Source organism: Coregonus lavaretus, assembly GCF_964263955.1.
Source record: "Coregonus lavaretus genome assembly, chromosome: 32".
NCBI lineage: Eukaryota > Metazoa > Chordata > Actinopteri > Salmoniformes > Salmonidae > Coregonus > Coregonus lavaretus.
The window spans coordinates 22,451,981-22,465,227 of NC_140019.1; the positions used below are offsets into that span (position 1 = coordinate 22,451,981).

Here is a 13,247-nt window from a genome sequence, read left to right on the forward strand (position 1 = left end):
TTACACACAACTCACACCCCGCTCAGAGCATAAAATGCAGTGCTAATTAGATGACTGTTGAGATCCTGTATCGACGTCGCTTGACTAATGTTGTGTGGATAATGTTAAAATAACACCAGACTGAACGCCTGCGGGCAAGCTAATGCTCATTTGGCGTGTACAGATTGGCTCTTTCGCACCCATAGGCATAGCAGGGTTACAATGTCGTGTCCTCACAATGCATAATCTGATATTCAGCGATGGGTCCACACGCTGCATTATTCAACATGGACACACTTTTCACTGGTATTATACCTCCTTGCTTTGTCCATCTTTCTCATCCCAATGAAAGCTGTTATTATTTATTTCCTTCACGTTTTTAGTTTTCCCCCAACATTCATACCTACCTCCCTCTCCCGTCCCCATAATTCCATTGTCTATACATAGTCTTAGGCCTAACATTGCCGTTTCCCCACATTCCCCCAAAATAACATTGTTAAATGTTTGCTCACAAACGAGATTGCCGCTGCCATCTTGATTACCTCTCTGAGGATCCACCCTGAGGAATGGTAAACATACTCATGAATTATGCATACATGTTTATTTACCACGTCAATTATTCCGACGATATCAGTTGCTTGGTTTTTGCCAGGGGATTGTAGTTTGTGGAGAAAAATAACAGTGGCTGAATTTAGCTTCATGAACAAGAAATAATGGCAGAGTTTTGTCAGTACCTGATGATATTGTAGATGGAATTGTCTTGGCTGTTTTCTATAAGAATAATTCAGTAATAGTAGCTCTTACAAAAATAACTAGCCTACTTATGCAGGATATTCCTCTATGCTGACGACATCCTTTGCAAATATGCAACTATCCCCAATAGAAGGTTTCTGTGGTATAAAATGTGCCAATTTCCCCACCATGAAGCCTAAAGAATGTTTCTACAGAAAGTTATTACAGTTATACCAGCACAGGCAGAACTCTGGTCTCATTTAAAGGTCCTATCCCCTAGTTGCCTGCCTGAGGGTATGACAGGTTAACAGTGGAAGCCATCTTACCATCAGAATCTTACACATTAACAAGTGATGAGCTGTGTTGATAACTGAAGCTCCTCTGGTTACTTTACCACAGACATGTTTCAAGCCAGCAGCTTATTGCTATCTTGTTATGAGATCATGTACTTTAAGATTGTGAGACATGAGTTCAGACCCATTTAGGAAGTATTGACTACAGCCAAGTATTACTACTATAGCTGCTATACTGTAGGTAAGGAGGTTGCCTTAGAAACGGGCCCCATTTATTGTTCACTCACTTGGGTTTGGAGAAAACGATCAGTAAAGATGCACAGTGAGGGGACTATTTAATTGTTTTACTCCTCCTCTGTTTTTAACTCCGCACCCTGCTCTTAACCAACCATAATGACCCTAAAAATTATCTCTGCACGTGACGAGGCCTGAAAGGCTCTTGCTTCAACATCCGTGTTCACCGAACCGCCCTACAGGTCCAGAGCGTCAGTGCTTCCTAACTTGTCTATTTTTAGTACTTTTTTACCTCCCTGGTTTTCCATGCTCTGATGAATGAATGCAGTGTAACGGTGAAATGTACCAGTCCTGTGCCTTTTGTGATGCTAACATAGAATATTAGCAGTGTGTTAGCATGATAGCTAGTGCAGTGGTCACCAATGGTCATCAGTCAAGGCCTGCACACCCTATTGATCCCATGTATCTTATAAATATATGCATTTAAGATTCCTACTTGTAAATTGCAATTTAGAACGCAGGGCAGCCAATTCTGATTTACAGCTCAAACCTGATTTAAGAAATATGGTAGTCCAAAGGGTGCATACCATCATCCTATGTGCATGCTTAAGGAATCTAACTGCGCTATTGTTCTTAAAGACTTTATCCTGGCAGCTCAAGTGGAGGTGCTAAGCTCATTCACATGCCTCCTAGATTCCTGTTACTGAAAGCCACAATGTCCCCTCCTCCCATAATTCACACAAACAGGGTGTGAAGAACTGCTACAGACTGGGTTTCCTTGAAACTATCGATTAGCATTAGCAAATGGTTTCTAGTTCCGTTGCACTGCATTGTTTTTCTACCAATTTCCAGTATGTTTGTGTGCTGTGTTGCTTTAGCTTGTTGGAGTTAGCTAGCACAGCAATACTAATGCTGCTACTAGCTACTTAGCTTTGTGTAATGTGTGTTGGTGCCAGCCTCCAATGAACTAGCTAATCATTTTAAGGTAGCACCAGGGGGAAACAAGTGTTGCTCCACACCAACATTCCTGCCATAGTGTGGCGCACATGGAGTTTTGAGAACAAGACAGTTGGCCCTTCTCTTTGCCAGGAGTCAGGACACCCACTGATACTGTGTGTAGCGCCCAGCTACTCTGTGACCTTGCTCTCCTACAGAAAGGTTCCACCTGCTGTCTGGTCGCACCGGCAATTGATAAAAATACCCCTCAGGCCCCCACACTCTTTGTCAATAGAGATTCAAGGACAGCAGTCACTGTCCTCTCACTCACAGGCATACACAGCTACACACACACACACACACACACACACACACACACACACACACACACACCACTGCACACATTATTGATGTTACTTCCACAATGACACACACTTGCACAAGCATTATGCATCATGTGCCCACCTGCCTGAGGTGTACGTGTCTCCTACAACATTTTGGATAAACTGTTATCCTTGCTATTTTGAATGGGCTGGGGGCCTCATGAGTCCTGCTTGGCACACTGACACCGATGGGGGCTGGGGCGTGTTTGTGCTGAACCGACAGTATAAACGTACTATGTGCCATTTGCACATACTTGACAGTAGACAACACTTATCTGGTGACCTTCACCACTCTGTCTGTCTGACTGTCCTCTGCCTCTATCTCATTATACAGTCATACCCTCCTCCCAGTCAGCTGCCTTACTAAATACTGATTACATTAAAGCCACAATTTGAATTATGTGTTTCAGCCCAATGCCATTAATATAAATTATATTTTAAAAAGATGTATGTGGAGCATTTTGTTCTTCTCACTGATGTCTGCATGAGCTAATAACACTCACTGTAATACTTTACAGTGAGCGGTCTCTGGCTAGCACCAGAATGTAGCCAGGCTCAAGACATGTTCTAACTAATGGACGACCCAGATGCCTCTTCCTCCTGGCATGTCATACCTTCCATATGTTAGGGAGCGGCGGGGGGCATAGCATAGGCCTTGTGTGTTATTTGTGTGGACACGAAGACATTATCTCGGCAGTGTCATCTGAGGAATGCAGTCCTCACCCCTGGCTGACACACAAGATGGCCCTTCTACTGTCACAGTGAAGGGATCCATGGACACCGGGACGCAGCCTGGTGGGAGGGACAACCAGATTAAAAGAGGCCTAACCTGATTAAGGCTAAAGGTTAAATTCAAAATGGCAGCAGTCATACTGATAATGGGATGATTTTTGCTTTCTTTTTTTGTTTCACCGGTCACTAGATTGAGCTATGAACTTGCTGCCACATCTCATTGCCTCATTGTGGTCCTCTGTAGCTCAATTGGTAGAGCATGGCACTTGTAACGCCAGGGTAGTGGGTTCGATCCCCGGGACCACCCATACGTAAAAATGTAAGCACACATGACTAAGTCGCTTTGGATAAAAGTGTCTGCTAAATGGCATATTATTATTATTATATATTATATTGCCCTCTGAAGATATGGTGAAATCATCACCCTCAGTGACAAGTGAGTGATTTGTTAGGAATCTAGGGCGGCTCTGAGTCGCGGGGGATTAATTTGTGCTTTTCACAGCTTTTCTCCGAAACAGAACCACAATCTATCTGTGCAAAGCGTCCCCGATTTAAAGGCTCAATTCTTGACGTGCCCGCCTGCCAGGGATCGGGGACACAGGCGTCTTAAGGCGGAGACATGCTAATGAGCTGAGCTAACTGGTAGACTACACATTGTTTTGATGGAGCAGAGAACCAGTCTAGTTACACAAGGCATGCCAACAGGATGCTGCTCACTGTGAACTTGATGTTGGCAACAACTTCTCATCAGGTGACAGACCCATGCCTCCCCACACGTGACCTCACTGTTGGTCTACCTCTGTCACGTATGGCCAGTGGTTGAGTCAATCTCTGTCACGTATGTCCAATGGTTGAGTGACTGTCTCCTGATATACTTTTTAGGAATACTTTTCAAATACATCCTTACTTTGTTATTTCCTTCAAGGTGATCACTGATCTGCTATAGAGATTATTCCCATTTTAAATTTAAAATCTCTATTTTATGATGTATTGGAGCAGGGCCTACCTCAGAGGCTGCTACTGTTGACTGAATGATGGAGGTTATGATGGCAACACTGTCTTACAAAATGCCCACAGAGCTCCTGTCATTGGTTTACTTCCCTTTGTGAGGTCAATGCACCCAATGAAATGCTCATTACACTCATCCCATGTCAAGTTTTATGGCCAATAACATGTCATATAATTTTAATATCCTGTGGAAACCGAAGACCACATTCACCACTACCACCCATCTCATGGCACCAAACACAAAATCGAACATGTTACACATTACAAATTCTCACAGCAATCTCACAGATATTGTATCATTATAATATATAGGCTAATATATCACAACATTGGAGGTCTCTTAAGCTAAGCCAATGAGGTTTAAAATAGTAATAAATATAATAATTTGGTGGGTGCTTGTATTATCAATGGCGACCCTGGAGCGATTAGGGTTAAGTGCCTTGCTTAAGGGCACACTGGCAGATTTTTCACCTTGTCTGCCTGGGGATTGGAACTAGCGACCTTTCGGTTACTGGCCCAACACTCTAATCATTAGACTACCTGCCGTCCTCTTTGTAGGTGATGTCCACGTTTACCTTCCCCACAGGACTTCATTGTCTTTAAGGTGGTGACCACACCTTTGATGTCTCGCCTACTGTATCAAGGTGAAAGATGCAGGGGGGTTTGCATTCACGCTGACCCAAAATAATAAACCATTGAAAGGAGCGGACAATGAAAGCTCCCTATCTTGTTTGCAGACACATCAGTGGTTTTGAGATAAGAGGAGTGGATGGCATTTTAGGTTTTAAATGAGGCTCTGTTGTTGGTGTCCCTTCCCATTTTAGTGAAAGTGAAAGGGAGCGAGTTGAGGTCAAGTGGACAATTGCTGACTGGAATCTCTAAAATGTGTTATGAAAATGTTGTAAATTCTTCACCCTCGAATTGAAGTTATATACTAAATGAGCATGTTTATTTTATTGATTTATTTCACCTTTAGTTCTCATCATAACTTGAATCTAGATCATGTTATAGGCCTAGTTCTCCTCCTAACTTGAATCCAGGATGTCAGTGGACATGCACGGTTTAGCTAAACATTGTCACTTCCTCCTTGAACTCTCTCTGCTCAACTGATTGTCATGTCACTCAACGCTGCCCATGGAGTTACACAACAAACCATAGATAATGGGGACTGGAGAGGCAGCCTTGGTCATATTGTGTTTGGCCCTCAAAACAGGGAACACAAGGCTATCATTGTTGGCTAATGCCCTAATGTCCTGGGAGGAAATACCTCTGCCTACAGTATTGTACGCTACACTGCTACTGTCTGACTCAGATCCAGAGGTGTGGTGAAACATATAATGAAATAAGCAGGAAGTGGATGATAACAGAGCAAAATGCCCCAGACCCCATAAAGAATAACATATCTGGTATTTCAAAAATGCAAAGGGTCAGAATGAGTAGAATTTACAATTGGTGTCAGCGGTAGGATGTTATGGTGTTGGAGCTCTGGTAGCCTAGTAGTATGGGGCATCTTGGCCCACCTCATTTTGATCTGTCCAGCGTAGCCATGCTCTGACTCATAACCCTGTCATTGTCTGAGAGACTTTTGTATTTAGTCACGGCCAATGGGGAAATTAATGAGATGGACGTCATTTCCACAACACCAAGGCCTTGATGAAACATGGTGTGATTGTAGTAGCCTACTCAGGGTAAAATCAGAAGCTAGACAGTAGTGGTGTTATTGAACAACTGATGTTATAATAGCAAGTAAGACTAAGTCCATTGTGTGGTTATTCCTGACCACATTTGTGCTTGAATAGCACTGTTATTAATAACCCCCATCACATGCTTGCTCTCTTTCTCTTTGTCTCTCTTTCGATCTCTGTCTCTGTCTCTCTCTCTCTGTCTCTGTCTCTCTCTCTGTGTCTCTCTCTGTCACACACACATCTAACTTGACAATCCCAAAACACAAAACCGGAAAATGAAAGCGCATGGTAGTGAGTGGCAGTGGGAAAATGGTGTCCCTCATTCTTTCCATGGAGCTAATCTCAAGAGTCAATATGAAATATTTAAGACCAAAACCACAATTGATGGTTCTGCATATTTGTCTATCTTACTGGATGGAGCTCCTGAGTGGCGAAGGAGTGGCGCTGTTTCTCACACTGTGACATCACTGAGCTATAGTAAGCCTATGGGAAAAACACAGTAGTAGCATGCCACCTAGTGGTCGTTATTGGTAAGGTCTGCTTCCATGCACGGCAATGGGCAATTAGACTTGTGCTGTGGTGTTTTGAATCCTCCTTACAACCCTTCCTTGAGGTTATAGTCTGTTAGTGTATGTGATTGGATAAGTCAAAGCAAGGTTTCCACGTTAGTGCGTTCACCTACCCAACCTCTCCAATCTGTGATTTGGCCTACTTTAGGGAAGACTGAAGGATGTTACCTAAGCTTTCAACAGGGCCTTGTTGTCCCGTGTGAATCCGTGTGAATCACCATGTTCACTGTTCATTCTACATAAGCAACGTTGAGGCTTAATGAGTCCAGATTATCCCTTCCAAAGATGGTATTTGTCTTGCTTAAAATCATTGTATAGCAACTTTGACAACTATAAGAATGTCAATACGTCTTATTTTGGTGTTATCAATTTCTATTCATTTCAGCTTGCTGGATAGTTTGTTTTAATGTACTGTGCCATTTTATTATGATAAATCCCAAATGAATTGGCCTGTGCTGTCCTTGTACAGTAGATGGTGCCAGAGCCCAGCCAGTCTCCATGCAGAATTATCAGGTCCACACAGTATACAAAACAGTGAGTGATGTGAGAACAGAACATAAGGCTACAATTAGGCTGGGGATATCACTGCATGATGTAACATGGGGCGAGGTAACCCAGTCTATGGAGCTTTGAAGGCCAACCTAGTTTAGTTTTTTAGTTTTAATTCAACTAACAGCCAATTGTCTAAACAGTGTTTTGTATTGCATGCATCTAGTGTATTTTGAGGGGATATAGGGCATTCTTTGATATCCTATTAGCAATTCCAGCTTTGCATAATAGCCTATAGACCTTGTCTGTTCAATGTGCACACATTCATATGTGTGATTGTACCAATAATAACTGTACAACGTTGTGTGTTTGATCTATGTTCTTGTGTTTGTAGTAACTCTTGCTTTGGTATGACTCGCGGGTCATTTTAACCAAACACTCCCTCCCCTTTCTCCATCTAACCTGAGGTGCTTCAAACCGGGTTGACCTCTCCATTCATTCCCCCTTGGTGTCAGACGGTCTCAGAGCCCAGAGCTTGGTGTCAGCTGACAAAGTCAAGACAAATGAGGGGAAGCACCACCCGTCCTGTTTTCTTTTTGGTCTCTAAAATAAATATTTCTTAGATAAGGTGCTTCTCACAGACATTTTCTTTGGGGCTCTGTGAGGGTGTAGGATGTTGCCAGAATGGCAGAGGAGGTGTGTCTGTCTAAATGTCTGTATGTCGGTCTTTACATACAGTATGTTTGTCTCTCCATACAGTGCATTCGGAAAGTATTCAGACTCCTTTACTTTTTCCACATTTTGTTAGGTTACAGCCTTATTCTAAAATTGATTCAATTGTTTTTTCCCCCTCATCAATCTTCACATAATACCCCATAATGACAAAGCAAAAACAGGTTTTTAGAAATGTTTGCTAATTTATTAAAAATAAACTGAAATATTACATTTACAAAAGGATTCAGACTCTTTACTCAGTACTTTGTTGAGGCACCTTTGGCAGCGATTACAGCCTTGAGTCTTGTTGGGTATAAGAAGGCTGTTCATTGACTACAGCTCAGCTTTCAACACCATAGTGCCCACAAAGCTCATCACTAAGCTAAGGACCCTGCGACTAAACACCTCCCTCTGCAACTGGATCCTGGACTTCCTGACGGGCCCCCCCGGGTGGTAAGGGTAGGCAACAACCCATCTGCAACGCTGATCCTCAACACCGGGGCCCCTCAGGTTTGCGTGCTTAGTCCCCTCCTGTACTCCCTGTTCACCCATGACTGCATGGCCAAGAAAGACTCCAACACCATCATTAAGTTTGCTGAGACAGCCTATAGGGAGGAGGTCAGAGACCTGGCAGGGAGGTGCCAGGACAACAACCTCTCCCTCAATGTGAGCAAGACAAAGGAGATGATCGTGGACTACAGGAAAAGGAGGACTGAACAGGCCTCCATTAACATCGACGGGGCTGTAGTGGAGCGTGTCGAGAGTTTCAAGTTCCTTGGTGTCCACATCACCAACAAACTACCATGGTCTAAACACACCAAGACAGTCGTGAAGAGGGCACGACAACACCTTTTCCCCCTCAGGAGACTGAAAAGATTTGGCATGGGTCTCCAGATCCTCAAAGTTCTACAGTTGCACCATCGAGAGCATCCTGACCGGTTGCATCACCGCCATGGCAACAGCTCGGAATCCGACCGTAAGGCGCTACAGAGGGTAGTGCGTACAGCCCAATACATCACTGGGGCCAAGCTTCCTGCCATCCAGAACCTATATACTAGGCGGTGTCGGAGGAAGGCCCTAAAAATTGTCAGACTCCAGCCAACCTAGTCATAGACCGTTCTCTCTGCTACCACATGGCAAGTGGTACCGGAGCGCCAAGTCTAGGTCCAAAAGGCTCCTTAACAGCTTCTACCCCCGAGCTATAAGACTGCTGAACATTTAATCTAATGGCCACCAGGACTATTTACATTGATGTCTTGAGATGTTGCTTCAATATATCCACATAATTTTCCTTCCTCATGATGCCATCTATTTTGTGAAGTGCACCAGTCCCTCCTGCAGCAAAGCACCCCCACAGCATGATAATAATAATAATAATATGCCATGATGCTGGTACCCCCGTGCTTCACGGTTGGGATGGTGTTCTTCGGCTTGCAAGCAACCCCATTTTTCCTCCAAACATAACGATGGCCATTATGACCAAACAGTTCTATTTTTGTTTAATCAGACCAGAGAACATTTCTCCAAAAAGTACTGTCTTTGTCCCCATGTGCAGTTGCAAACCGTAGTCTGTCTTTTTTATGGCGGTTTTGGAGCAGTGGCTTCTTCCTTGCTGAGCGGCCTTTCAGGTTATGTCGATATAGGACTCGTTTTACTGTGGATATAGATACTTTTGTACCTGTTTCCTCCAGCATCTTCACAAGGTTCTTTGCTGTTGTTCTGGGAATGATTTGTACTTTTCGCACCAAAGTACGTTCATCTCTAGGAGACAGAACGAGTCTCCTTCCTGAGTGGTATGACGGCTGCGTGGTCCCATGGTGTTTATACTTGCATACTATTGTTTGTACAGATAAATGTGGTACCTTCAGGCGTTTGGAAATTGCTCCCAAGGATGAACCAGACTTGTGGAGGTCTACCCTTTTTTTTTCTGAGGTCTTGGCTGATTTCTTTTGATTTTCCCATGATGTCAAGCAAAGAGGCACTGAGTTTGAAGGTAGGCCTTGAAATACATCCACAGGTACACCTCCAATTGACTCAAATGATATCAATTAGCATAACACAAGCTTCTAAAGCCATGACATAATTCTGGAAATTTCCAAACTGTTTAGAGGCATAGTCAACTAAGTGTATGTAAACTTCGGACCCACTGGAACTGTGATACGGTGAATTATAAGTGAAATAATCTGTCTGTAAACAATTGTTGGAAAAATTACTTGTCATACACAAAGTAGATGTCCTAAACGACTTGCCAAAACTATAGTTTGTTAACAAGAAATTAGTGGAGTGGTTGAAAAACTAATTTTAATGACTCCAACCTAAGTGTATGTAAACTTCCGACTTCAACTGTATGTAATTTTATTGTGTTACTTTTTATTTTTTACGTTATTCTATTTATATTTTCTTAACTCTATTTCCTGAACTGCATTGTTGGTTAAGGGCTTGTAAGTAAGCTTTTCAAGGTAATGTCTAGACCTGTTGTATTCGGTGCATGTGACAAATACGATTTGATACTACAAGCTTGGCACACCTGAATTTGGGGAGTTTTTCCCATTCTTCTCTGCAGATCCTCTCATGCTCTGTCAGGTTGGATGGGGAGTGTTGCTGCACAGCTGTTTTCAGGTCTCTCCAGAGATGTTCGATCAGGTTCAAGTCCGGGCTCTGGCTGGGCCACTCAGGGACATTCAGAGACTTGTCCCGAAGCCACTCCTGCGTTGTCTTGGCTGTGTGCTTAGGGTCGTTGTCCTGTTGGAAGGTGAACCTTCGACCTAGTCTGAGGTCCTGAGCGCTCTGGAGCAGGTTTTCATCAAGGATCTCTCTGTACTTTGCTCCGTTTATCTTTGCCTAGATCCTGACTAGTCTCACAGTCCCTGCCGCTGAAAAACATCCCCACAGCATGATATTGCCACCACAATGCATCACCGTAGGGATTGTGCCAGGTTTCCTCCAGACGTGACTCTTGGCATTCAGGCCAAAGAGTTCAATCTTGGTTTCATCAGACCAGAGAATCTTGTTTCTCATGGTCTGAGAGTCTTTAGGTGCCTTTTGGCAAACTCCAAGCTGGCTGTCGTGCCTTTTACTGAGGAGCGGCTTCCGTCTGGCCACTCTACCATAAAGGCCTGATTGGTGGAGTGCTGCAGAGATGGTTGTCCTTCTGGAAGGTTCTCCAATCTCCACAGAGTAACTCTAGAGCTCTGTCAGAGTGATTATCGGGTTCTTGGTCACTTCCCTGACCAAGGCTCTTCTCCCCCGATTGCTCAGTTTGGCCGGGCGGACAGCTCTAGGAAGTGTCTTGATGGTTCCAAACTTCTTTCATTTGAGAATGATGGAGGCCACTGTGTTCTTGGGGACTTTCAATGCTGCAGACATTTGTTTGGTACCCATCCCCAGATCTGTGCCTCCACACAATCCTGTCTCGGAGCTCTACGGACAATTCCTTTGACCTCATAGCTTGGTTTTTGCTCTGATGCTGACCTTCTAGGCAGAGTTGCAAAGAAAAAGCCATATCTCAGACTGCCCATCTTAATTTTTTATTTTTATTGGCCAGTCTGAGATATTGCTTTTTCTTTGCAACTCTGCCTAGAAGGTCAGCATCCCGGAGTCACCTCTTCACTGTTCTGGCCATTTTGAGACTGTAATCGAACCAACAATTGCTGATGCTCCAGATACTCAACTAGTCTCAAGAATGCCAGTTTTATTGCTTCTTTAATCAGCACAACAGTTTTCAGCTGTGCTAACATAATTGTAAAAGGGTTTTCTAATGATCAATTAGCCTTTTAAAATGATAAACTTGGATTAGCAAACACAACGTGCCATTGGAACACAGGACTGATGGTTGCTGATAATGGGCCTCTGTACGCCTATGTAGATATTCCATAAAAAAATCAACCATTTCTAGCTACAATAGCCATTTACAACATTAATAAATATATATATATATATATATATATATATATACACACATACACATACACACACACACACACACACACACACACACTGACTCAGTACCCTCTGCGGTGTCACTGCCCCAGTGTGCACTCACGGACAGTGGCTGTGCTGTGCTGACTGCATGGACACTTAGTTTCACCTCCATCTTGGATGAGTGCCACCGACCAAAGCACAACCTGCGACTGCAATTGGTCACTTGATGAAGGGAGGTACTGAATAAGGAGTTTATAGTGGTACCTCCTGTCTCTTCCCCTGGCAGTAGGCTACTTATTCCCCACTCTTATATTTAGTTCAAATACCTATGTGTTAGGGACAGCACTGGCCATTTTAGAAGGGTTGTTTGGCTCTTAGAACTGCGGATTCTTCATCTGTCTACTGTTGTTAATATGTTGACCTTTTTCCCATGATATTCCAACACCCTGCACCCTGTAAAATCTGAGTGTTAAAATGCTAATAATCTGACCGTTTCATCTGTTCCCACAGGACCTGGAGATAGTCTACTCCTATCTGCATGGGATGGAGGCCCTGTCTAACCTCAGAGAACACCAGCTGAGGTGAGAGCTCCCACATTGATTTACATTGATCAAATGAATTACACATGAATAACACATGAATATATACTTGATAATTACATGGACAATCTGTGATTAGCAGTTGTACAAAACCCTGATAGGATTAAAACTAGTATTAGATGGTGACACCTTCTCATCTTGAATGATACGTTATATCTCATCTTGAAATACATATCCAGAAATTTCAATTCCAAATGTCTCCAGCGACATCAGTGATTCAGCCAGTTTGACTAGGGCGTGCCAGTCACCAGTTAGGAGTGAGCTCAGTGTCTGGTCAGTTCTTAGTCTGGGGTACGTTCACATCAGGCCATGTGTGTATGCATGTGGATTACACTTCTGGGGAACAATACCAGAGCGCCTGACCCGGGCATGCTGGGACATTCCACATCTTGACCCCTTCACTTCCCCTTTCTACGCTCTCACACACACACACACACACACACACACACACACACACACACACACACACACACACACACACACACACACACACACACACGGAGGCAGGCACGCTCTCACACACACACACGGAGGCAGGCACACACACACACACACACACACACACAGAGGCAGGCACGCTCACACACACAGGGGCACTCACACAGAACATACACGTGAGCGTACGTACGTACACACATACACACACACCACGAGCCCCCTGCCCGCCCATCTGATTCACAAAGAATGTGCCCACCGCCTGTGGTCCAAAAGCATGTTAGCCCTTTAGCAACAATCCCACTACCTATGGGATTAGGCCATAGCTTTTTATTTTTATATTAAAGGAATGTTGTTTTCCTCTGCGGTAGCTAGTTCTCAGAGACTTGTTTTTCTCCTGCTTGTTCTGCGCAACAGGAACATTTATGTCAAACACTCTGGGCTGTTTTTGGAGTTTGCGTTTTTTGAAATACTTTTATTGGAATTACATTTCCTTCCCCTCAAAAAGGTAAACTTAGTAGAGCGCTTCTACAAACTC

The 13,247-nt window shown here is 43.7% G+C and overlaps 1 protein-coding gene across 4 annotated transcripts in view; it reads left to right on the plus strand.

The window, feature by feature from the left end:
• The window catches only part of LOC311107821 (rap guanine nucleotide exchange factor 2-like), a gene marked incomplete at its 3' end in the record, with an annotated part of 149,212 nt that overhangs the window by 32,843 nt on the left and 103,122 nt on the right, over positions 1–13,247 (plus strand). For all 4 annotated transcript variants that reach the window (XM_084150379.1, XM_084150380.1, XM_084150381.1 and 1 more), the window contains exon 2: positions 12,186–12,256. In XM_084150379.1, the coding sequence (XP_084006505.1) occupies positions 12,186–12,256 (71 nt within the window). The remainder of the gene's footprint in view (positions 1–12,185; positions 12,257–13,247) is intronic.